The 27,044-nt window shown below is 36.7% G+C and overlaps 1 protein-coding gene across 43 annotated transcripts in view; it reads right to left on the minus strand.

The window, feature by feature from the left end:
• p120ctn (adherens junction protein p120) overlaps nucleotides 1–27,044 on the minus strand; it is a 312,485-nt gene that overhangs the window by 70,545 nt on the left and 214,896 nt on the right. For 23 of the 43 annotated variants that reach the window (XM_067105311.1, XM_067105309.1, XM_067105336.1 and 20 more), the window contains 6 exons: nucleotides 21,580–21,924; nucleotides 21,149–21,365; nucleotides 20,856–21,009; nucleotides 20,080–20,234; nucleotides 17,872–18,110; nucleotides 5,148–5,207 (listed from right to left, as the gene is read on the minus strand). In XM_067105311.1, coding sequence (XP_066961412.1) covers nucleotides 5,148–5,207; nucleotides 17,872–18,110; nucleotides 20,080–20,234; nucleotides 20,856–21,009; nucleotides 21,149–21,365; nucleotides 21,580–21,924 — 1,170 coding nt within the window. The remainder of the gene's footprint in view (nucleotides 1–5,147; nucleotides 5,208–17,871; nucleotides 18,111–20,079; nucleotides 20,235–20,855; nucleotides 21,010–21,148; nucleotides 21,366–21,579; nucleotides 21,925–27,044) is intronic. The other 20 variants (XM_067105321.1, XM_067105329.1, XM_067105331.1 and 17 more) reach the window with 5 other exon arrangements.

The following is a 27,044-nucleotide window of genomic DNA, read 5'->3' on the forward strand; positions in this document are numbered from 1 at the left end:
TATACAAGTCACAAAGAAAATTACAACAAAAATATATAAAAAAGGGGGGTTGTTAATATCAATGTAGTGAAACGTGTGAATAGAATGCATAATGTCAAGAGAATTACTTTCTACCTAAAATGTTATTACTGTACTAAGTTTACCATTGTATGAAATTAATGGCATTCAACAAATCTTGGGTGTGTCATAGTATATGATAATAATTATGACATGCTAAAATTTAAAGAGATTATCCATTAACCCACATGTTGTCTTTATATATTTTAATACTGAACCAAGATGTAGTTTTTTCCTACAAATAAAGGGAAAAAGGTTATGTACTTCTAAGTTCCTCTGGGAAATATATTTAAACATGCTCTAATTTGATAGAAATGACTTATGAATGTCCTTTTTACAACTGCAGGAATAGTACATGATGCCTAGCTTTGTTTTATACAGAAAATGAAAAAAAAACTTTGTGTCCATCTACTAACTCAAAGACAAGTCAATCAGTCATGTAGTTGACAGATAGGACAACACATTAATGCCACCTTGAGTGCTCTGATCCCTTGCAGATTAATTATATCTTCCAGTTTTTGAACGATTTAAATTTCCTGAGCTAAGAACTATCATTATCAAAATAATAGTAAATGGAATCCCTCAATTATCTTGTTTCTTAATTGTTATATTTGAAACTCATTTTACATTATCCAGGAACACCTGGACCAGGTTTCAAGGCCCCAAATATTTTTTAGATGTTAGTCCTTAGATGAAGATTATGCTCGGTTATTTGCGATCCGATTTAACCGCGTTTGTCTAGCGACAAATTTAATTAATTTTGAATTAACAATTATGCTGAGAAATTTGAACATGGCCACCAATTTACATACCTAATGAAGATTTGCGACTGATGGTTTTGTAAATTGAGTTTTTGCAATGCTACCTGTTAGTTGAAAAATACCCCAAAAATTGCATAATCATTGACAATTTATTTGATTTTGCTTATCATCTAACAAAGGGTTTATTTTCAATCCCCGAGAACGTGTGTATATATAAATATATACACTGACTGATGATAAGTGTAGCAGAGGTTTTCTATATATATATATTGAATTCATTTTTCATGGTGTTATTTTCAGGCTGAATACTTGTACTTTATTGTATATAAAATTTTTAAAATTTGACAAAAAAGGCCCTCTGATGGTTTATTCTGCATTTGGCCTCAGGAAATGTTGATAACATTGCCTCATTCAGGCTGACTGGGAAGGGTTTTTTTTTTTAAGGGGGTAGGGGAGGGGCATCATCAGTGCCATTGGGGCTGAAAAAGAACGGGAAATGGGGGTGGGGAAAAGTGAAGTAGGTTTTGGAGACCTGACTTGACTTGATAAGCTTGTTTGGTTTTGTGTTTTTAAATTTATGATATAGTAATTCACATTTTATTAAAGGATATGCATCGTGCAGAGAAAGAGAGGGAACATTAACTGATTTTTGTTTACATCAAATTCTCAGTACAGTAACAGACACGCACCACATTTTATTTATATTTTATGCTACAGTATTCTCGTTTATATTTTTACTGTATTTTCTAATTTTTAATTCTTTCAAACCAAAATATGAATGCAATCATATATTACTTTTGAAACACAAAGAGAGGACAATTAAAAGAGAGGCTGAGAACCAGATTAGCTTAACTGTTTCAAGCATTGACAAATAAAAGAGAGAGGGGCTCAGCTGAGAAAGACTGAAATGATCAAAGTGATAAAATATTCTAAAATACTGTTATATATGTATCATTTTGAGAATCAACATTCTTGAATTAAATATGATAAAGTAAATCAAAAAAAAAATTTGGAATACTGAGCACCAAAAAGAATTCTTGGCTGTTAAACTTGACAGCCTGTTTGGTTGTGTTGCAACTCATAAATTTCAATTTTAAATACTTATTAAGAGTTAACAGTGATTAAGAGGCAAAGATTCAACAATGAATAAAATATTCTATTTTGTATAATTATAATGTTTGATAATCATACTTAGAGTCAACTAAACTTGTAATGAAATACGGTTCAGTAAATCAGGCAAAGAACCAAAAATATCTTGTGTTTACCTTGCTGTCAGCAAGTCTCATCGATGGTGTCATGAACTTTCTAGAGTTTGTTTAATACAGTATAGTGTTTATGTTTATGGTACTGTACATTAATTTACATTTCATTAAAATATATGTACAGTACTGATATACTGGAGAGAGAGAAATGAGTTACATATGTTTAATTAATCATTTTACTGTTGTCATCACACACACTTTAATGATATGTTTTTATAGTTAGTGCTTTGTCTACTTGCTATTATTTGACATATATTAGTTTTGCTGTTATATTTCTTATTTTTACTTTTACAGACAAAAAATTAAATGCAATCATGTGTGCACACTCATTCCATGCTATAGTGAACTTGGTACAGCCTGTTTGGTTTTGTCTTGCCTACATATGAAATTTGCATTTTCAATATTTTTATTGTGATTAGAGATGAAATAACAACAGTGGTAATTTATTCTCTTGAGTAATGTTACAAATAAAAATGTAATAATGTAATAAAAATGGTGCTGTAAATCAAGCAATGCAAAAAAAAAAGGTAATGTACGTAAGTATGCATGTGCTCATTTGATGGCGGCGTGAACTTCCTGGAGTTCCAGTTTTGTATTTTTATGTTTATGATATAGTAATTCATATTTCATTAAAGGATATGTACAGTACTGTACTGAGAGAGAGAAAGAGAGAGAGAGAGAGAGATGGGGGGGAACTGAGGTATCTTTACATCGGTAAACAAATGCATCGGGACCAAGGAAACAGCTGTTTTGTGATTTTGCTTCAACATAAAGTATGTTAGTTTACCTTTGTACCGTATACCCATTTTACATTTATGTACAAAAATAAAAATAATTCCATCAATACATTTGTTTCTATTAGTAAGTAAAAACTTATTCTCCTAATTCTTTCGGTAGTAGGCTCAATCAGCTGATTCTGAGAACATAAACATTACAAATGGTGGGACGATCTTTTTTTTATACATATGATGATAATACATCAATATGATAATACCATATAAATGGGTTCTGTAAGTAAAATAACAATTCTATTACCATTGTCTTTATCTTAAAGTTGTCATAGCCTGTTTGACTTTGCAGATGAATACTCTGTGTGTAACATCTGGGCTAGCCTAGGTCTATAGTTCACACACAGCCTACACATTTTATCTCGTGTACGGTAATACAATATGGTGACAACTGATAAGGATGTTGCTGTAAGAAAATACATTAAAGGTCTTAAAACCACGGTAGGCTACCTGCTACTAAACTGTCATTTACTAGGGAGAGAAAATGAAGGGGTTGCATTTTTTTCAAAGTGTATTTATGTAGTATATTTTGTTACAAATATGAAGAAAAGGGGGTAGATAATTGCCTTTTGCATAAAGTTTTCAGCTCAAATTGTGATGGTTCTTTATAAGCATATGTACTGAGCATTTACAGTTATATGGTATTTACAAGGTTAGGTGAGGAAGGGTACAGAGTTGCCCTTGAGCACCCCTAGAATTTTTTTACTTGCCATTATACACTGTTCACCATTCTACATGTAAACAACCTCCTCTAATCCCCCAAACTTTGTTATTCTCCTTATCTGAAATTTAAACTTCTTACTTCTCTCCATATTCCTTTGTTAAAATTCTTATTCTGCTCTGTTTTTTCATAAATACCAGACAGGATTACAGCAGAAAGTTTTCAAAATGACTATAAAGACTTAGGAATAAAAATGTAATGCCAATGTTTTATCTTTTTAAATTATACCATTCTCATATATCTTTTTTCTATATCACAACTGAATTCTTAAAAACTTAACTCTGCATTTCTTCTCAACAGTATTTTCTCTCATAGACTTAAGGCAGTAATTACTCAATTACCTCTCAATGTCTTTCCATCTTGTACATATTTAACTATACTTGAAATGTTGAAAATTATTCATCATTACTCAATCCTTGTAATCTTCACTCTTGTTATCTTCCCACTATACCTTATTGACTTCATTGCAGCTTTCTACTCTTGAAATTCCTGATTCACTTAGCTAAATAATCTTGATATGAATGCCATCCCAATACAATATTTTTTAACCAGTCCCAATTCCAAAATGGTGATACTGTAACCATAAAATGTTTCATAACTATTACTATTGTCATTGTTATATGGATTTTCCACCAGTTGGATTATAAAATACAACCCCCTTACAAGTGAGCTTTAAAAAAGCTTAATATAAAACCAGAATCATTTTATATTTCATAAATGATAGTGAAACATTCATTATTAACTTTAAAAGTTGGCCCTGAAAAATTGAAGTTTTGCAGAATTTACAATGATACTACACTCTACACTGAGGTATGTATATTATTAATTATATAACTATACTATCACTAGAAAAAAACATAATTTGCAGTCTTTACACATATATATGACACGCATAAATAAGCATGTTGTGCACTGACCAAGAATATTTGAGATGAAATGACACCAAAAATACTCACATCAGTTATACATTCACTGCACATAAAAACACTAAGTTCTGAAAATATCCTTCCCCAAAATATTGATTTACAACTGTATGGGTGACCCTGTAAGTGCTCTACATCTAATTTGTTTGCTTTTAAAGTCACTATAAATTGGGAAAAACTATTTTAAATAACCATTTTGTTCTCAGTAAATGGTGTACAAATATGCAATCTTAACTTTAATTTCCTAACTATTTAAAGTAACTTATATGATTAGTTGCACAATTTAAAAAATGCATTTAGCTCTTAACATACTTTACTGGCAAAATTATTACATGCTACTCATAAGAATTCATCAAAGCAGCTAAAGTGAAGCACTAATTACCAGGTCTAAGCAATGAATCAAAATAAATGTCAGTGGTCGTATCTGTAGCAGCAAAAGGATTCCAAATATAGCAAACTTTAACATGAAGGCTTATCAATGACAGACATAGCAACAAAGATAAAAAAAAACATGCATTTCACAATGCATAATTTCTGCTGTCCTTCTCCAGTCTGGAAAGGGAACTAGGAATACAAAAGAAGAGAGAGAGAAAAAATGAACTGGGAGAGAGGAATATTAAGAGTAGGAGGCTTACACAGGTTGTCCTTGGGCTCCGAAGACCTACCACAAGTATCCGTCCCTTCACCTTCACCGTCTGCAACCACGAATGTTATGGAGGGTTAGTCAAACCATACATTCACTCCATTCCAGAATAACTCTATGAAAAGTTATTGTAGTGCTTGAAAACTTTTAAATTCATTACACATACAGGCATATGTATAATGAATGACTTCATTTTAAATTCAATGGCACTTGATACTAAATTAAATAGCATGCACAACCACCATCAAAGAGAGGTAAAAGACCTTTCCTTTATTTCTATCATAAGAGAAAACACAGAATGCCACAGAAAATCAACTTCCAAAATCATAATTCCAATTAAAATTTCCTATTTTTTTGCTCCATTATATCAAGTCTTCCTTCTGATCATACATACATACAACCAAACTGATAATGTTTCAATTATATGACCATGATTCATCCAGCTAAAAAGCTATGGTTATCAAATGTTCATACAGCAAAACTGATCTGCATGTCAAGTCAATAGTTCACTAATCATACAGGCAGGTTGATCATTAAAATGTAATTGTACAAGCAGTTTCATCATTATAAAGTGTATGGTGGTGCAGATCTGTTATGTCCATTTGCAAATATGTAGAAACATTAATATAAAATGCAGTACCCCTAATGTCTGTTAGGTCAATGTGAACCTATTTTCCTTGTACAATAATATGACACTCCACTTTTCTGGTATTTAATAACTAATAAATTTAAACTCTTTTCTTGTGCACATTTTTGTATTCACAATCTACAACAAACTACATGTAAATTGGATTATGTATCAATTTAGAACTGTCAAATTGTATATCCAATAGATCCTTGTATCTCAAAAGCACCAAGTACCAATTTGTATCTTGGGGAGGCTAAACATCTCTTATACACTTGGTAAAAATGTTAATCTTAATCACTTGACTATTATTTCTTCTTGAAATAGAAATAAGACCTAACACAAGAATAAAAATTATGGTTTTAAGCAATTAGCTGAGGCAACCATAGTAATTTTGCTTTCTGAAGTAGAGAAATTTCAAAAACTTTCTTGCAACAGATGACAGAACAATGATCTTTGCATTACTTCAGCTGATATGCAAAGTTTTTTCCTTTTACTAGCAACTACCAAAAATGTTCACTGGTAACACTGATGATATCTTGCTTCTTAAAAAATATAAAATTCCTTTTGTTTACAAGATTCCTGTTCTAATTTTCTTAATTTTTATTTCATACCGCAAACATTTAAGAAATCACTTCAGTTATTTAACATTTTATAAGATTACTCAGAAATCTTGAGATTTTCTTTATATTTCCTTAACATGTCTTGTTTCATTACACCCTGGTTAATTTTTAATTTCCAATTCTTCTGCTAAAAAATGTTCAGTGCTTATATTTTCCATATTTCTTTTAAAAGCAAAGGGAAGTATATGGCAAATCAATGTAAAATGACAAAAAATTGAAGTAATTTGTATTTTTCCTAGGTATACAAACAAGAGCCTTTCATATGTGAAGTATCCTTCGGCATAAGCTGCAATGGCTCTTGAATCTTAGTAATGAGGTAGTTAACTAGTAGTGACGGGGAAAAGAGGTGGCAATATCCAACCCCCTCAGTTTAAAAGCGTGAGATAAGGCTGAGCAGTAGCCTTTTACTGTAGAAACTGAGAAGTGCATGTCTTGGCAAAGGTAGTTGAGGAAGTAAGCAATCTGTTGAATAAATACTTCGACTAGATAGTTACCCTTCTATGACACCAATTGTAGAAGATGGGCCACTTTCCTTGGTACATGTCCACAGGGGAATGACAGGTACCCAAACATCTCTCTCCATGCCCTGTGAGAAAAGCCTCCCTCTCACAAAATACACTGGACAATCTCCACCTGTGAAGGTGGTACCTGCAAATGTGTGGTTGACACAGGATGGTAAGCCACAGGGGCAGCTCTCTCAGCACCTCAACCAAAAATGTCAGCCATCAAAGTCATCCAAAGACCCACAGGGTGACGAACACTGCTGCCCAGTGTATGTTGGAATGCATCCTTCATCACTGCCCATGGGTCTGGGACTGGGGAACAGAAGATAGGAAGTTTTCAGTTGAATCTTGCTGCAAACAGATCAATCATAGGGAACCCCCATAATCTGAACAACCTCTCCACTACTCGGGGGTGTAGGGACCACTCTGTCACAACTACCTGACTCCAGTGACTAAGCTGAACCACCAGAATATTCTGTCTGCCCAGAATGTATCTAGCTGACAACTTGAAAATCAACCACTCATGAATCTGTGACACCAGCAGGCACAGGGTCCGAAATACCTTTTCCCCCATTTGATGACTTAGGTAACTATAATTGTATTGTCGCTATCAACACCACTGGGTGCCCTCTCAAACTGTGTTGTGATGCGTAGGAGATGTCTGTTGTCTAACCATCAAAAAAGGTTCTCTCTCACTTCCCGACTTGGGGACAAGCTGGAAAGGAGGATCCCAAGGGGAGGACTAATGCTGCTTCAGTTGCCATTGAAGCGACCCAAGGTAGCCAGCTCTGACGACTGGGAACAAGCTTCTCAAACTTTGACAGGTGACCTAGGACAACTTGCCACACCCTAGCAGGTTGCCCTGTCACAAAAGGAACTGTCTCTACCTCCCTCTGGTTGCTCAGAAAAGAGCTCACTGGGAAGGCTCTTACTGCTGTTGTGTCAAAGAGCATACCTGGAGGAGAGTGGACTTCCACCAGTTGATCACCACCCCTAGATTGACACAAAAAAGCTTGCAGATGATTTCTGTCCTGACGGTGGCCCCTGGAGGAAGTCCAAACCAACCTATCATCCAGGTACTACAGAACACAAATATCTTTCAAGTGGGCCCAAGAGGAGAGTAAGGTGAATACCCAAGTGAACCCCAGAGCAAGAGTCACCAATCCAAAGCACAAGCCCTTGAACTAGAACACTATCTCATTGCAGACAAAGCAGAGATACTATCGAAAGCAAGAAATTGACCACTGTGATAGAATCTGAGTGTAGTTTCCATCATGAAACCAGCCTGTCAAACATATTAGTTCAATGCTTACAGGTCAATTACAGGTCTCCAACCACCGGTTGTTGTCTTCTCTACAATGATAAGACAGTTGTAAAACCCCAGAGACCAAATATCTACAACTTCCATGTTGCCTATTTTAATAGTTCAAACACAAATATACCTTAAACTATCATCCTAAAATCCTTTAATATAATTTCAAAGTCATCTTACAACATTACCCTTTAAAAATGTATTTCTTACCGTTAGGTGTGAAAACTAATCAGGTTACCCATATATTCAGGCAAAGCCATTTTCTCTCATATAGTATTGAAGCTATCCTGTTTTCTCATTTTCAGACGGGAAAAACATTGGGAATTCACGAGTAGAGTTAAATACTGTATTTAAATATTTATACTGTGTATACTCGTGTAACGCATAATCTTGCATATTGCGTGAGCCCCAAATTTTCACCCTTAAATTATTTTATCATGTATCTCATGTATCATGCAAGTTCCTTTTTTGAGAGACCAAATTACATTAGAATAACCTCTTTCCCTCCATCTCTTTATCTATCCCATCTTCTAGCTAAATAAGTCAAAAAAGTAAAAGAGAATGATAAAAGTATCATTAGCAATGTCATACTCATTGCGTAAACATATACAGCCATAAACAACCGAACGAGAAACAGCTGTTTTGCTATGAACAACTGAATCAGATAACAACAGCTGTTTTGTTTGCATTTCAACCATAGTACAATAGCAAAAAATTACCATAATTATGTTACAAATGATGAAGTAGAAAAGGACCGATATATTTTTACATTACAGTGGACCCCCGTCTATTCGTGGTTCTGGATTCGCGGCTTCACCTATTTGCGAATTTCTCTGTGGAACATATATATTCACATTATTTGCGGTATTTTTCATAGAGAAATATTAAAAAATTACTGTATTTTCATATTTTCATGACTAAATGCACTTTTTGTGATAAAACTATTAAAATACTCAGGTATTTTAAAGGGGTTTTTTGGTGTTTGAATATCAAAATAGGCAATTATAAGCATTTTTAGAGGGGTGTCAAATATTTGCGGATTTTAGCTATTTGCCGGGGGTTGTGGTACGCATACCCCGTTAATACTGGGGATCGACTGTACTGTATACCCTTATTCGCTTTGGAGAAAAGATTGACAAGGAAATATACTGCTAAATTTAAGCTGCAAGTTGTAACTGAAGCTGAGAAATCAATGTTCAAGCTGCTAATGACTATAAATTATCAAGTATCGCCAACATTGGATGAAACTCCCGTAAACTTCAATATGCCATAAAACTCTACCATAAATAGAATTGGAGAGAAAAGTATTTTAATCAAAACTATTGGGCATGAAAGAACACATTTTACTGTTTCCACTCCGTTAAAAGATAAATACGCACAGCTTGTATTATGATGAAATCAAGTGAAAATAGCAAACGGAATCTGTTGATTTTTTTACACAAAAAACATGCCCTCAACACCATCCACTGTATTAAAAAAAAAACTAACAGTTCATATGCAGAACAAACCTGGCTCTTAATGTAAGGATAAATTCTTCTGACGCCAGCTGGAAACCGGTAAAAATCATATAAAATTGTAAAACCAGGAATTGGTGGCAACGGGGTTCAGCCAATGGGATGAGAGAGGAGGTATCCGCCAACTCCTCTCACCCATGATGCTGTGACGCATTCAGTTACTTCTTACTGCCTTACTAGTAGGGTGTGCTGTTGCCCTTCCTACCGAAGCCAGTGTTTGCTGCTTCTCTTTTGCCACTGTTTTTTTTTGGTTTGATTGTTTGTTTTGTGAAATAGTGCTATATTGTGTGTTCATACTGATTATGTTCTAAATCATTTTAATTCTCTCTTATCTGGGCATGATAATTTCTTGATCGAGTAGGTCATTAAAGCTTCTACCCACCACTTCCTAGACATAAACAGTTTTATACAACCCCTAATGTGGCTCTGCAATATAGATAAGTGAACCCAGATCTGGTTCGTTTAGGTCCAGGGTTGTCTTTGGATCAGGTTTGGGCAGAGGGCCTTTCCTCACCCTTCAAGAGGCTGCGCTACTTTGGAGTCAACCACCTCTTCTACTTTCCAGGATGTCTCTTGGTTGTATTTATGGTCCACAGCAGTGGCCAAAATCTCTTCCACTGCAATGGGCGATACAGAAGAGAGTGCCCCTTATATTAGACAGTTACACTTTGGGGGTAAGGCAATTTCTTACCTGACCCATTTAAATGATAACATTTGGGTCAACTACTTGTCAAAAAGAAGAGGCACAGCCCTCTCAAAAGTTTCTAGGTTCATCAGTACTGATTCTTTACTTGCTTTGAGGAACAGGGATATTCTGAGCCCCCTGTCTCTCTTTCCTAAGGAGCAACTTGACATTGCTGTAGATAGATGTTGGGCAGACAATAATAACCGACTAGTTCACCAAGCGGTATCAAAATCTGCTGGTCCTTCTCGCCCTAGCTCATCAAAACCCAGACATCAACCTTCTGCTACGACGACTCCTAACATGACCTCTACCAACAAACCCAGTCAGCCTGCGCCATTGTCATCTAAGAAAGCCCCTCAGCAACGGCCCTTCCAGCCCCATGCTTCCAGACCAGGGAGAGGAGCTAGAGATAGGGCTACAGGAAGTAGGCAATAGAGTGGGCTCCCCTCCATGCTCACTGTCGCTAGTGGGGGGTTGCCTGGTGAGCCATTAGGCTATGTGGCAGAGTTTCAGTGCAGAGAAGTGGGCAGTAAATGTTCTACAGGTGGGATATTTACTACCCTTCAATCTTCTCCATCTCTCTGACCTCCCTCTCCATCATTTGACATACACTCAGGACTCTTCTAAGTATCTATCTCTTCAAGAGAAAGTGAAGAAAATGATGGAAAAAGGAGCAGTGGACGTAGTCAGGCATCTAACTCCAGGATTTTGCAGTTGGGTTTTTCTGGTTCCCAAGGCAACGGGCGATTGGAGGCCTGTGGTAGACCTCTCGACCCTGAATCTGTTCATCAGGAAGACCCTATTCAAGATGGAGACACGTTGTACAATCCTAGCAGCTGTCAGGAGCAACGATTTTATGCTCACGATAGATCTGAAGGATGCTTACTTTCAAATTCCAATCCATCGCTCATCCTGGAAGTTTCTTCACTTCAGTCTGGGGAAGCTGGTGTTCCAATTCAAAGTCCTATGCTTTGGCCTTACAACAGCCGCTCAGGTGTTCACAAGAGTGTTCACTCTAGTGTCAGCATGGGCTCATTCGCAGGGAATTCAGCTCTTAAGGTACCTCGACGACTGGTTGGTCTTAGCAAGTTCTTGAAAAGCTAATCCAAGACGGATCATCTTCTCTAATTTTGTCACGGCTTAGGCATTGTGATAGGTTTGGAAAAGTCAAACTTAGTCCCAGCTAAAAGATTCTTTACCTGGACATGATTGTAGACATTGTATCGTCAAAAGTATTTCCATCGGACCAACAGATCAAGAAGTTCCGGAAAGCTGCCTGGTCCTTTCTGTCCGAACAGAAGCAACCAGTGCAGCAATGGCAAGTGGTTCTGTCTCTCCAATGGAGAGTGAAAGAGTTTTGGTCCCCCACAAGGGATTTTCCTCTGTTGCAAGTCCCCCTGTCAGCAGAAGTGAGAAGGGACCTACTGTGGTGGCTGGACGACAGAAACTTAGCTATAGGAGTGCCTCTTCAATTCTCCCCCTCCAGAGATTCTCCTGTTTTCAGATGCCTTGTACAAGGGTTGGGGAGCACAATTGGATGACCTTCTGACTTCAGGAGTGTGGAATCTCCAGGACAAGCTACTGCATATCAACATTCTGGAGTTGAAAGCAGCCTTCCTGGCACTTCAGGAGTTTCAAGGAAGAGTGAAAGGGCACTGAGTACAGTAGTCCTAATGTTAAACAACACTACAGTGGTAGCCTACATAAAGAAATGAGGCTAGTGTCACGCCAACTTCACTCACTGACAGTACTCATGCACCAGTGGGCGATATATTGCTCAGTAGACCCCTCAGCCAATTATATCCCTGGCAAGAGGAATGTAGTGGCCGACAAGTTAAGTCATCAGGGTCAGGTCTCAGGGACAGAGTGGTCGCTTCATCAGGTTATAGCAGACAGGCTGGGACAGAGTGGTCTCTTCATCAGATTACAGCAGACAGGATCCTCCAACTATGGGGAAGGCCCATGATAGACCTGTTTGCTATAAGGTTCACCAGGAAGCTAGATGTCTGTTGTTCAGTGGCTCCCGACTCCTTCACTGTGGCACAGGATGCCCTTCAACATCCTTGGGGCAATCTAGAAGTTTATGCCTTTCCCCCTTTTTGCCTGAACCATCAAGTCTTGAACAGGATAATGATTTCCATGAATCTCAGGATGACCCCAGTATCTCCCATGTGGCTCCATGCAGAGTGGTTCCCAGATCTACTGACCCTTCTGTCAGCAGTCCCGAGAGAAATTCCCCCATGGAACAACCTTCTCTGCCAGCCCTCACATTGAGAGATTTCACCAATCTCTAGGATCCCTATCTCTTCACGGTTGGAGACTATCTAGTATCTCCTGCAAGCAAGAAGCTTTTCTCGCAGAGCAGCAACAGAGATGTCTTGCTATCTCAGAAGATCTTCCTCAGCTTTATACCAGGGAAAATGGGCCTTCTACCCTGTTGGTGTCGTCGACGGGGTTTCTCTCTGGTCAGAACTTCTGTTCAGCAGGTAGCTGACTTCCTTACTTTTCTCTGTAGGGAGAAATGCCTTTGTGTGTTTGCCATCAAAGGCTACAGAGTTGCTTTGGGTACGGTTCTAAGTTTGAAAGATGTAAACTTGTCTCCTTCATGGGAATTTCAATGCTGCCCAAATGTTTTGAGCAGTCTTGTTCTCCTAGAGAACTTAAACCACCTAATTGGGACCTGACTCTGGTACTATGCAGTCTCGCTCATGCTCCATATGAACCTTTACGCTGATCTTCACACGAGAACTTGACCCTCAAGACAGTCTTCTTACTGGCCCTGGTGTCATCGAAGAGAGTGGGTGAACTTCAAGGTTTCTCTTTTAGTGTTGAACACACTAGGGGTTGGGGGCCTGTAGCTTTTGAATTTGTCCCGGAATTCGCAGCTAAGACTCATAATCCCTCAGCTCATGATGACAGATTTGGGTCCTTCTCAATGCCTTCCCTGGGAGATTTTATTGATAACGATCCAGATGAATTGCTATAATGTCCTGTCAGAGCACTGCGTAATTACCTTAAACTCATCACCTCAGACCTGGTGTCGAAGACTTTTTGTTAGCACAGGCTGGAACAAGAAAGAAGTGTCCAAGAATACCATCTCCTTTTGGCTCCGTGAGATCATCAGCCATGCTTATAGTTCTTCTTCAGCCTATAATGCTGACACATTGCATGCAAGAGCACATGATGTCAGGAGTTTGGGTCCCTCCTTGGCATTCAAAAAGAACTTGTCTGTTCATAGAATTTTGAAGGTTGGTACTTGGCTTCGTCAAATGACCTTCACATCCTTCTATCTGTGGGACGTTGCCCACAGGTCCTTGGACACTTTTTCCTTGGGTCCAGTGGTGGCTGCTCAACAAGTTCTGTAGGTCATCCAGTGCCATGGTGGGATAGTTTGTATCTTACTTAAGATGATGGTATGAAAGTATAACGTATACTGCCCACCTCTGCCTCCCCTCAATCTGGTTACCTGGGCTGGAGGAAACTGAATGCATCACGGCATCATGGGTGAGAGAGAGGAGATCGGTGGATGCCTCTTCTCTCATACCATTGGCCAAACCCTGTTGCCACCAATTCCTTGTTCTACAATTTTATATGATTTTTACCAGTTTCCAGTTGGAGCTAGAAGAATTTATCCTTACATTAACACCAAAGGTTTGTCAGCTAAGAAAAATACAAATTAATAAGAAATTTGTCATATTTAGTTCACAACGAGATGTATTCAAGTCATATTTCAACTTAAAAGCACTTCGTATAATGAAAAATAACCTTGTTCCATATAAACAGATTATGTAGAGATTCATTTACACTAACCAGAAGCAAGAAAATTGCTCTGAATCGAGTTAAAGATGGCAAAATAAATAAACTAACCTCGTAATCACCCTCGGCTGATTTCCAAACCAAAGTATTGATCGCTATGTTTTTTATTTTATAATATAATAGTAATATGAGAAAACATACAAAATTATTGGATACAGTGAAGTGAAGCATAACTTTTTAAAAGATCCACGGAAAAGATGCATATTTGTTATGTTTGTATTTTATAATACGATACTAATATGTGAATATTACATAAGCTAATTTTATATCTAGTGTATTATGCGACCCCCTTAAAATTAGCTTCCAAGCCAGGTCTTCAAAAGTCGTACGATACACGAGTATATACGGTAAATATGCATTGAAAAATACCAAATTATAAATGCAATCAACAGTGATACAAAAGTAGTCTCTTGTGTATGTACAGTACATGTTACAATGATTTACTAATTTTCAAATGTTAATAGTAATGTAAACACAGCAAATTAACAATAAAAAGTTATTTCACTTACAGAATCCATTTATACTGTATTATATTGATCTGTTATCATTGTAATAAGTATAAAAAACCAATCGTCCCGACAACTGTAAGGTTTGTTTTCTCAGAATCAGCTGATTGAGCCTACTACCAAAAGAACTGGGAAAATAAATTTTTAGTTGCTAAAAGAAATGAATGTATTAATGGAATTATTCTTAATTTTGTACATAACAGTGTATGATGCAGTAATTCATATTTCATTATGAAGAGAGAGAGAGAGAGAGAGAGAGAGAGAGAGAGAGAGAGAGAGAGAGAGAGAGAGAGAGAGAGAACTGGTGTTTACAACTGAAGTCTCAGCACAGTAGCTGGGGACGAGACTCGACAGGCACGGTTAAACTAGCTGAGGAGGAGAGTATAACCTTGTGTTGCCTACGTACGAAATTCGGATTTTAAATGTTTTTATGGTAATTAGAGATGAAACATCAACAATGATAAAAATGTTCTCTTGTGTACTGTTATAATGTGTGTGATACTCAGAGTCAACCAAACTTGTAATGAAATACGGTATAGTAAATCAGAGAGAAAAAAATATGGCAACACGTACCTACGTACATATAGTTGCATCAGTAAAAACAATACCAAATGTTGGGATGATCAGTGTTTTTAATACATATTACGATGATAATAGATCATATAGAGAGAGTTGAACTGAGGTGTTTAAAGCGGTAAGCTCTTTTATGATTTTGTGGGATTTTAACTTAGCATTTTATTGATATTTTGCTGTGTTTACATTACTATTAATATTTGAAAATTAGTAAATTATTTTTTCATCCAGAAAATGTATTTCCTTTACAAAAAAATTCAAAAATTAGTGAATTTTCTGCAATATATTTGGAGATATGTTCCACAGAAAAATCCGCGATTAACTGAAGGTGTGATTGCTGATCTGTGATCTAGCGGGGACCCACTGTACTCTGTTGTAACAGAGTATATAGAGTGGAGAGGAGCAAGAGGTTTCTCAACAAGAGCATAAGGATGAGGGGGGCAGTCCATATGTCCAAAATGGGCATACACAGTAACACCATCCCTGCCTGAGGTACAATGACCACTGGACAATGAACTGGCACCTATGCTCTCCTGCCATAAGGAAGAGCAAGCAGAAGTCCACCTGGACAACACCTGCTTGGCCTTGGGCTTGCCCTTCTTCCTATGCTGAGGAAGAGTGTCTGAGGATGAAGAGGAGGAAGAAGACAAAGACAACAATGATGAGGAGAAGGAAGAACAGCAAGAATGCTTCTTCCTCTTCTTCAACTTATCAGACTTATTAAGTCACCTTGCACTTTGGAGGGGTGGTCAAGGTTGAAGGGGGGAGAAATCACAACACCTGCTTGTTCCAATACAGCATCACCACAGCCACTGGAGAGTCATCTGTAGCAGTAGTAGTAGTCACAGGAACTGCAGAAGCAGCAACAGACATTGGTGACTGACTGATATTCCTTCATGCTAGGAATTCCAAGAAAGCAGCAAGTGATGAACTACCTGGAATATTCAAAGTAGGTAAAATTTTATAGAGATAATCAAAGGAAGACACCTCCCTATTGGCTTTGCCATCCTTAGATGAGAGATAAACGGGTTTGTAGGTCTCAAGAGAATTAAGCCTCCTAGGAGGGAATGAACCAGATGTAAGTGGAAGAGGAATGGCAGCCAGTGGAAAGAAAGAACCATAAAGATTCAGCAGTGTCACCACAGAAGTTTTAGCACTGAGGAACCTAACAAAATCTTCCTAGTTTTCTTCCTCTTCTTAACACACTTCTCACACTGAGGTGAGGTCCAACAAGCACAGGGAAGGGAACAAGTACATTCTATACTCCTACAGTTAAAGCACTGATATGGGAGGCTTGAAGTGACCACAAGCTGCCGCCCCCCCCACACTTGCATTGGTCAAGTTTTTTCCATTCCCCCACACTTGCATTGGTCAAGTTTACAGCCAAGGCACCAGGCAAAGGAGTCATAATGATAGTAAGCTACTTACCCAAAAATCAAATGAGAGTACAAGGAAGAGACAATAGAAAGAAAGAAAAAGTGAAATGTAGGCCATCCCTGGTTAACAGCGAGGTTCCATTCCCGGCCAAGCGCTGCTAACTGAAAATCCCTGATAATAAAAAATTGCCAATAATTATGGTAATAAATGACGTTTATATTGTCATAAGCACCAATAAACTGCTTACTGGCACTGTTAATCACTTATCGGCGCCGATAAACCGCTCAATGATGCCGATAAATCACTTACCAATGTCAAAAATTGCTTAACGTCCCTGAAAATCTGGTTAAGGACATCATTAGCCAAGTGCCGTAAAACCAGAACACCGTTAACAATGCCGCCGATGAGCAAGGACTGCCTGTAAAGAGGGAGGCAAGTGAGGGGTTACCACCTCTCTCTTCCAGTTAACTACTGTGTTACAAAGACTCAACAACCATTCCAGCTTGCACTGAAGGATACTCCATATATGAAAAAGAATAATTTATCTTTGCAGGAAGAAACCATTTTAAATACTATAAAATAAGAAGATCAAAATAGTCTGCGTAAGGTTTCCAAATGCAAACAGAAAAATAAATACTGTTATGCATTACTTTTGCAATAATTTTCAGAAATAGAAGGATAGGGGTTATGTTAAACTTTCTACTCTTCAATAAGCCTACTCACCATTAAAGAACTTATCATTCAACACGTATAGCATTTTCACATGCTACACACCAGTTGGAAATGATTTTCCACAAATTTCCAATCATGTAGATGGTAATCTTACCAATTTTTAGAGCGAAATGCTCCAGTAGCACACAGTGCACACCAGATGTGAAATAATTCACTGCTATTCAAGAGAATACTTATACAACGTCAAACCAATAATGTTTGTAGAAGCCATTCACTTCTCCAGCAGAAAACAAGATCAACAATATGACAAGATGCGCCAATGGCAATTTTACTTCAATGCAATCAGTGCAACAAATTTTTATTTTTGATGCTTGTTCAACTCTTTAAATTATGTTCAAGGTAATCTTAAATGCACAGCATCCAGTGGAATCACAAAAGTTTTCAACGTACAGATTTAATTGTAAAGGTACAGAAGACAATCTTCTGAATAAAAACTAAGTCTGAGCTTACCCTTCGCCGTAGCTGTTGCCCTGGACTGCGTAGGAGGGTGATTTTTATCATAATTTGGATCTTCTACTTCCTGGCATCGATATGAAAGGTTACGTAATATACAAACACAGTTTTCTACACTCTTGTTATCATGGGAAGCCCCCGCAATGGCAGATTTGATCACAGTGAGAAGAGAATCAACCAGGCCTGGACACTGACGCAGTTTTGTTCTCGCATACTCTCCAGCGGAACTTACATTCCTTTAAGAGCAAGAAAAAACTTTTGGGACACCTTCATATTATTTATATAAAGCTACTATAAATTCCATTAAAATAAAATCTGAATAATACTGAGTACACTTACACACCATTGGCATTTCTTTGATTTAAATTTACTTTTAAAGATTCTAAGGTGCACTGTATGGAGTTAATGGGTAGGTTTATAATATGAAGGACATTCTGTGATAAAACTTGCAACACAAATATTTCCTATCATAGCTTGTCATTTCACTGTTCTCGTTAGATCACAACAGTCCGTGACTTCTGAGTTTATTGCAAGTCAGAACATTACAAGGTAAAATAAATTGACTCATTAGTAACACCACACAGAATCTAAAATATGTTTCCTCCATCCTTTATACACACAAAATGGTTTAATCTAAGTTTCAGTTGTTTTATCCAACAGATTCGAGTATCTATTCCAGTATTCATGGCTGCTGGGCCCTCTCAGGTACTGAATTTAATGGACTTAGGCCGAGTGGTCACCATATAAACAATGTAATAGGATCTTCCCAATGGACAGTAACTATGAATCTCAAATCTATGCAATTATACCTCATCCAGATTGCTATTATTTTGTTTTTAAAACATTCCCATTTCTCTGCTAAGCAGAACAGTGTATGCCTTATACATATAGCTTTTTCTATTTACTAATGGGAAAATTTACCATTACTCTGCACTATTTCTTCAATTTTTCCTAATGCCCTCTAAATACCAGCTTCCCTAAATGATGTCTCACCAAAGTAAAAATGTTCTACTGTATCTCTTCTGATGTCTGCCCTTCTTTAACAAGGTACTCTTCCTCCTTTTTTCACCAGCAACTCTTCTTTACCATACTTTGGCATCAAAAACCCCATACTACACTTTGAAAGTTAAAATTCTGAACATGTACTGTACTAGCTATTCTATTTGATACAAAACACTGCAATCACCTCTACACCTCTCTCACAACTGATAACATACACTGCTCTTATGTAATATAGTTCAACTGTCACAAAAAATTCTAACCCCCATTATTATGTCAGATCAAGATGAGCTATGCATTTTCATTTCTCTTCTGCCTTGAGCATTTTTTGTGTAAAATCCCATATGGCTGTCTTAATTTGTACCTTCTTCACAACTACATTGTGATTCCTACTAGTCTTGCTCCTTCTGATTTCAAACCTACAAAGTTTTTTTTTACTAACTGCTCCTCTCTCCTTTTCATCATCCTCATACCATTAAAATCTTTGAGATCTGAAGGCTGTCTTCCTGCCATTACATTTCTCAGCAACTTCTTCAACCGTGAAGCTTACCCTTCTGTAATCACACCTGCTCAAAATCTCATTTATTTTCCTTGTAAGTGCCCATGTATATGATATATAGAATAGTACAGGCCTTAAACATACATTATAAATTTTTCCTTCTGCTATGTAATGGGACAATTTACCATTTGTGGAGAAATATCTTTCCACAAGCTCTTGCTATTCCTGTTTTTTCCTTACTGCGCTTTCACTGGCTGCTTCACAGATCAGTGTCCCCACAACGTCTTCTCCACTTCATAACCTGTTCTTGTTTATATGTTTCCAAAATCAAAAGTGCCTTGATTAATTTATATTTTACAACACTTACCATCCCATGACACCATCTATTAAAACCGATACACAGTATAAGATATATTTACCCCTATACTCACTCTGTGTCACTTTTCATATATTAAATATTTTATATATTTAGATAATGCTATGTTTAATATAATTAGTCCAATTAACAAATCATTACTATACTATTACTTTATAAAACTGCCACTTGCATCTGCTTCTTACCTTATTTATGACAAGACATTTTCTCTTCATGAGCTTTTGAGACTATAGAATTCATGACTTTTCCAATATAGAGTATGGTTTGCCAACATATTAATAGGGGAAAATTACAAACAAAAGTTACAAACACAATAAAATAAATCACAAACCTTAACACACCAGATGCATTTTTAAATACAGTAGACCACCATACATCAACATTAGGATCCCTTTCCACCTCTCCACCATCCCAACCAGAACATGGAATGATGACATGGCTGACAATAACGGATAAAGCATCATCTATAATGCTATGTTTTAGATCCTGTAATGAAAAATATGGACCCATTACACTGTATAAATATTTCAGATATGAACACAAGAGTATTTCATTACAAGTTGTATCTATCAAAATGTAATCATGTGTGTTAACTAACAATATAAATACAACCATTCAAATTTGAATGTCACAATTATGATTGCATTTAAAATGAACCAATAAGACTAAAATCTTAACTCTCACAGGTGGCCTGTGGGCCACTCTTAAGTAGTCAATTATAACTCCTAAAAATTTAATGACTGGGTAGAATGAAATTGTTGGAAACTTCCATTTGAACATCTTCATTTCCCTGAATTCCAACATACACAACCACAATATTTCAAGTTACATCAACTTCATAAGCTTTACAGAATGGATACGTGCTTTATTGTGGTTTACTGTATAACAATCTCATCCACTTCCTGTATTTATAGAATCAGAATGTATATTCAAATGCGTCTGCTAACTTGTTGCTTTGCCATTTCTTCAGCAGAATCACCCTTTTGGTGCTAAGTGCAAACAGTAATCTAACACTTACCAAAGCTTCCCAAGACAAGAGAATAGTAAATAAAAAAAATATAACTATAAGCAATATAAAGCCGTCTCATTAATATATCAAATACTCACTTCACATGACGATAAATTCCAAAGAATTCCTGTCACAAGTTCCTTAATTTCGTTGTCTGGAGTTTTTCTCAAAAGTCTGACTAGTGCTGGAATGCCTGAAGCATCTTTGATAGCCCTTTTATTTTCATCGTTTTGACGTCCATATGAAAGGTTTCTGGAAGCAAGGACGAGATATTAAAACCATTAAGAAGAAAATAAACCTGCTGAACTCTACATCATGAAACTGGAAAAGATGATTTTTAAAACAAAGCCTATATAATTATTCCATCTGAATGAGACAAACCAAAACTTACCTAAGTGCACCACATGCATTACGATGAAGTTCTGGTAGGTCGTGGGAAAGAAGAGCTACTAGAGGAGGAATACCACCTAATATTCGAGTCTTTTGTTTTGTAGGATCATCCATATAACATAGATGTTGAAGGTACGCTGCAGCATTGGCTTTTACGACATTGTTGGGGTTACTCAGGAAATCAATAACTTCATGTAGATCCGGATCTCGCCACCGAACTACCAAAAAGTAATATTATGATTGTTAAACATTTTGCAGTGATAAAATTTCACATGCATAAAACAATTTAACAGCTCAGTAAAGCTACTCAATGAACAACAAATAACTTCAGAAAGTTTATAGATACTATGACTATATATATAAGTTATAAAAATTTAGGTCTATACAACAACTAAGAGAGCAAAATAAATGAAAAAACAAGCCATTTCACACCTCTAGGAGCCCCACTGTCTGCAGAGGGTGAACGAAGCAAGCTGGGATGTGCATAATTGTCGTGGTTTTGTACTGGCGGAGGAAGGGAAGGGGTTGGTGACATGTGTGGGGGAGGTGGAGCAGGGTGTTGCTGTGCATTTAATGGCTCCTCTTCATACATACCAGGAGAGGGTAATAATGGCTCAGCACTTGAACCAACTCCTCCATTTAAAGCATATGGAGAACGAGGAGTGGTACCCAAGAGCCTACCATACACCACCACACCATCAGAAGGCATCCCCCCAATGCCAGGGTCATTTCCTGGGTATCTGCCATCCTCAGGGTAGTCTCCTTCAAGGCCAGGATCTACAGTGCAGATATCAACAAATTTGTCTCATGCTATGCAACAAAAAAAGCAGCAATCTACTCATCAAACAAAAATAATGCACCCTACAATCACATCAATAAAATTATTCTTATAAAAGACTAATGTTTTTAAAAAGCAACTACTGTGTACACGTACAGCAATAAGCAAAAACACAGGAGGTTGATTGAATGCATAACAATGTAATTACAAATTATCCAATACAGCACAAACACTAATGCATAAGAAATGTGAAGGCATAATCAGAAAACAAGCTACATTAAAGTACATAGTACAATAATGAAGCATAGCACACACTAAATTTCACATTTCAGTACAATAATGAAGCATAGCACACACTAAGTTTCACATTTCCAGACCTATAAAGAACAAACTTTGCTGCAGAAAACTTAATTTTACTACATTTACCAGGGCAAAATAAACTTCTTTGTGCCTTTTTTTTTTTAGACATTAAACCTAGAACTAACATTCACCCTACTTCCTACTCTTGATAACACCATATGCAAAAAAAATTAATGAATATGAAAACTATTATAAGATAAAACAGAGGATTTCATAACCAAACTTCTTATGTCATGTAATGCCTTAGAGCTAACTTGGAGTACTCTTTCCAAATTCTGAATGCCATCCCATAGAATGGAAATGGAAACATCACATGCAAGGCCAACAAAACGAACACTGTACCATAAATCAGATACATTACAAAACAAAAAAGGCAAAAACACCTCAATTTACATTCCAGAAAAGTATATAAAGTATTAGGAGTTCTAAGGAGAGAAACATTCAAGATACTCAAAGGTATAAGTAACATACTACAGGCACCTATTTCTATTAATTAGTAATCAAAAAAGATCCAGTAGATGAAAATGAAAATAACACTTAACACCAGCTAAAGCTGGAACATCATACATAAGATAGCCACATTTTGGCACAGACTACCAGCCAGGGTTGTAAATAATACACTACTGTCCAGTTCAAGAATACAATAGGTTAGAAAAAGTGCTCGACGCCTGTTTTTCTAAAGTAACTCCTCAGATGGAGTTACCTTACATGGAAGTACTCCTTTCCACGGAACTCCATATAACCTATGAAAAAGCCTTTAGGACACAGTCAGTATGAGTAATATTCAAAGAATGCATAGAATGGGTGAATGTGAACAAACGAAAATTATCATTCTATCTCACATGGATACACATAAAATTTTGAAATTTTAAGGTAAAGTGTCAACTCAAAGCATGCATACTCAAGATTTATTTGAAATTTATTTGAAATTATAGTTACGGAAATAGCAGGATGATAGGCAGTAGGAATTAAAAAAAAATATATAAAAAGGGACTGATGAAGACCAGAACCAGATGGAATTCAGATAAAGTGCACAACAGATGAGAGTGAGAGAACTTATTTCACACCTATGTTGAAAATAGAAAATCTGACCAAAACATTAATGAATAACTGAAAACTGCAAAAATTTATGATGCAGCAAAAATTCAGGACCTTACAAAGAGAAAGGTGTAGATTCAGATGTGGGTACTATAAAATGCAGAGATTCATGGCTGAAGTACGTTACAAGGTGGTTTCACAACTGGTGAAATAGCATTAATGTGTTCTGAAGCTGGAACATTAATTAGTATCTTACAAGTAATAACTGAGATTGTGCAAGTGATGAAAATTGGAAAGAACCAAACACTTTGGGAAGTAGTAAATATGGAGTCAGAAGGAAGGCCCAAACAATATTTGAGAAAGAGACTTGGATGGATGGAAATACCGGTTTATTATTACTATTGTACATTAACTCAACAAGACCGAGTCACAGTTCTAGACTCGTAGGTCACTGATCTCATGGTAAAGTTAAAGATGTTAAGACAGTGAAGGGGGAAAAGACTAAAGGAACCAGATAAAGAATAACATGCAAAAAGTATTACATCTCAAGTCAAATGGACATTGCAAAGAATATTCAGTTCCATCTACAGTGTGCCACAAAAGGGACAGTAAGCTTTACCCCTTTATAGGGGGGTCAATTTTGAAGATCGTAACACAGAGGGGAATGAAAAGAACATCAAACATTTAAATCTGTGAAGGGAAAACTTTTCAGAAAAACAATGATAACACTAAAAACATTTGAAAAAAAATCTGCTACCTGGCTCAGTATTTTCAGGAAACATCCAACCTGATGTAAAAATGAGAATGATAAAAAAAATTGTAAAAACATATCTTCTTGGCTCACCAGTTTCAGGAAACACTCAACCTAGAGGCAGTGGTTTATGATACGTCATGAATAGAAACAATTGCCTTAAAAGATCCAAAGCACACATGACTTTACACACAATACAGAATTGTCATTTATTCTGACTCAAACGACAGCAAATATTCATAACCTTGTCAATTTCCTATCAAAAGGCTAAGATGCCAGAGTAAACATCTCTACACCCATCATGCACAGCAGCAAAAAAAGCTTAAAGTAAAAAATAATTTTTTTTTTTAAAGACAACAGTTCTGCAAAATAGAAAACATGGATACCTCACAAATGCTATACGCAGGTATGAGTTCATTGGTTACTAAGACTGCTGACTGCTAGGAGATTGCTTTTCACACTCTAGATTTCTAGTTTAAATTAAAATAACGACTCATAAAATTCTGAGAAACAAAACTTCGATACAAACAGATTGGTGGTTCAATTAAACAATTCAGTAACAAAGGCAACAGTATCACTAAACAGATTTAAAGTTCAAAACTGAAAAATGAAATAGCAGCTAAGAAATCCAGATGGCATATATCCTTTAATTGTCTACATGAGTACAAGTGTTGCTTTCAAAATGTAACCTAAACACAAGTACAGTACAGTATAATGGAGTAAACACTGAATATGTGAGTGGATAAAACTGAATTAGTATGAACCAATTATGAACAACAGAAGTACGTACAGTATGTCAAACAGAACACATATTTACTTTTGAGGAGTTACATCCCTGGCCTTAGTGAGCACCACATCCAACTGTTAGAACCTTGATTAGGGCCCTGAGCTCAGTGTACAAGCAAATGCTGCCCTGTTGGGTGACACCTCCTTAAAAGGGTACAGGCTAGATCCACAATAGAAAATTGTGGCCTACCTCTGGATGAGCACCAAAAATCACTGGCTGCAGGATGGACATGAACTGGTTAAGGCGCTGAGTGCTTTGTCTCCTCAGCTTCAACCCTTGATGCTTGGCAGATGGCCTTGGTTAAAACCAATAGGCAACAGCAGGTGTCACTGGCCTTAGTCAAGAAATGTGATTACAAGGAACTAGCTATTCTTCAGTGTGTTTAATCAATGAATCCCCATAGATCCTGCCATGTAAATGGACAGGCATACTTTAAGAATGGTCCCTGGTCCCAAGGATACATGGGTCCAGTACTAAGAATTTCCTGGTTTTTAAATAATCAAGGTAAATTTAAAATAGGAGCTTTGAACTTAAGAACTCTGAATCACATTGGAAAGATAGAACAGGTAGAAAATGAGTTTAAGGGATACAGACTGGACAAACATTTTAGCTACTTGTGAGTCACAATGCAAAGGAATATGAAAATAATTATTCAGGAAGAGCAGATGGAATTGGTGGAGGAGTTGGCATGATATTAATATCAAATATAGACAAGGCACAGACTAGAGAGCAGTAGATTACTGATGGCAAGATTGAAATAAAAACAGTTCAATATGAGTATTACAGCGTGCTATGCACCAACAAATAAACTCTCTGAAGAAAGAGAAGATTCATTTATGCAGAAGAGCAAATATAAAAAAATACCACCTAACACAAATGCCTAAGTTAGTAAGAACAAAGAAGGCCTGGGGACATAATGAGCAAGGAAGGTCTTGGAGAGAATGCAAGCAAAAATGGGATACAGTTCATTGATTTTTGTGCTGCAAATATTGTAATTTGGTAATAGGAGGTACTCTTTCCTAACAAAATAGCATCCATGAAGACACTTGGACTTCTCCAGATAGCAGTCAGAAAAACCAATTAGAAAACATACTCATTAAGCTGAGAAAGATGATGAACGCCTAGGAATAATAGGAACTACAGAGGACCACATTTCAGCATGATCACCAACTACATTTCCAAGCTAATGCTGAAATTAAAAAGATAAAGCTTCTTGAAGATGAATTTCAAGAGGCTTTTGCAACTGTAAATCAAAATACATTTACAGTTCCTGAAACCATTATCTGAGGAAGAGCAGACAATCAATGAGGACTAGTTTAACATCAAGCATTTATGTCAATCTGCTGAAAAAGAAGTACTGTGCTGAGATATAGGGTGACAAGATAGAAGCCTTGGATACTGGATGAGACCTCAGATTTAACAGTAAGGAATGCATAAAAGCAAAAGTCTGGATAGGTTAGTTAAATGAAGATCAAGAAGAGTCAGAAAGAATATCTGGACAAACATGCTCATAACATTGTCAAAGCCAAGTATTCTGGGAGTGGTACTCATGTTAGGGAAAAGAAAAAGAAATTGGAATATAATGGTCAAAAAAAGGGGCGAGTCAATAACATCACCAGCAAAAGGCAGACAATATTGAGCAAAGAAGTTTTATGAGATTGCAAGAAATATGAGGGGATAACTTTATTGATATACTGTACAAGAAGTTGAAGAAGGCCTTAAAGTTCTTGTGAATGAACTCACACTTTTTAAGATTAAAAACACCAGGTTATGATGGAATCACTGAATAAAAATTATTTTAGCTGAAACTGAAATGACACCTATACCAATGACTGTTTTGAAGAATATGGAATGAGAAAACAAAGCTTGATGATTGGGAATTGGAAGTCACTGCAAAGGTACCAAAGAAAGGTGACCTGATTCAATTTGGTAACTATATAAGCACTGTATATACACTAGCTGTAATGAAAATAATCAGTATACTGTACTTATTATTAATAGGCTGAAGAAACAAAGTACATAAATGCTGAGAGATGAACAAGCTGGTTTCTATTGAAGGTAGGAGTTGCACAGATCAAATGTCTGTATTAAAACATACTGTGCATTGTTTTGCAGCAGAGTACGTACTTTAAAAATATATTTCTGATGGTTTTTGTTGATTATCAGAAGGCAACTGTCAGTGG

The sequence above is a fragment of the Macrobrachium rosenbergii genome, chromosome 6, assembly GCF_040412425.1.
Source record: "Macrobrachium rosenbergii isolate ZJJX-2024 chromosome 6, ASM4041242v1, whole genome shotgun sequence".
NCBI lineage: Eukaryota > Metazoa > Arthropoda > Malacostraca > Decapoda > Palaemonidae > Macrobrachium > Macrobrachium rosenbergii.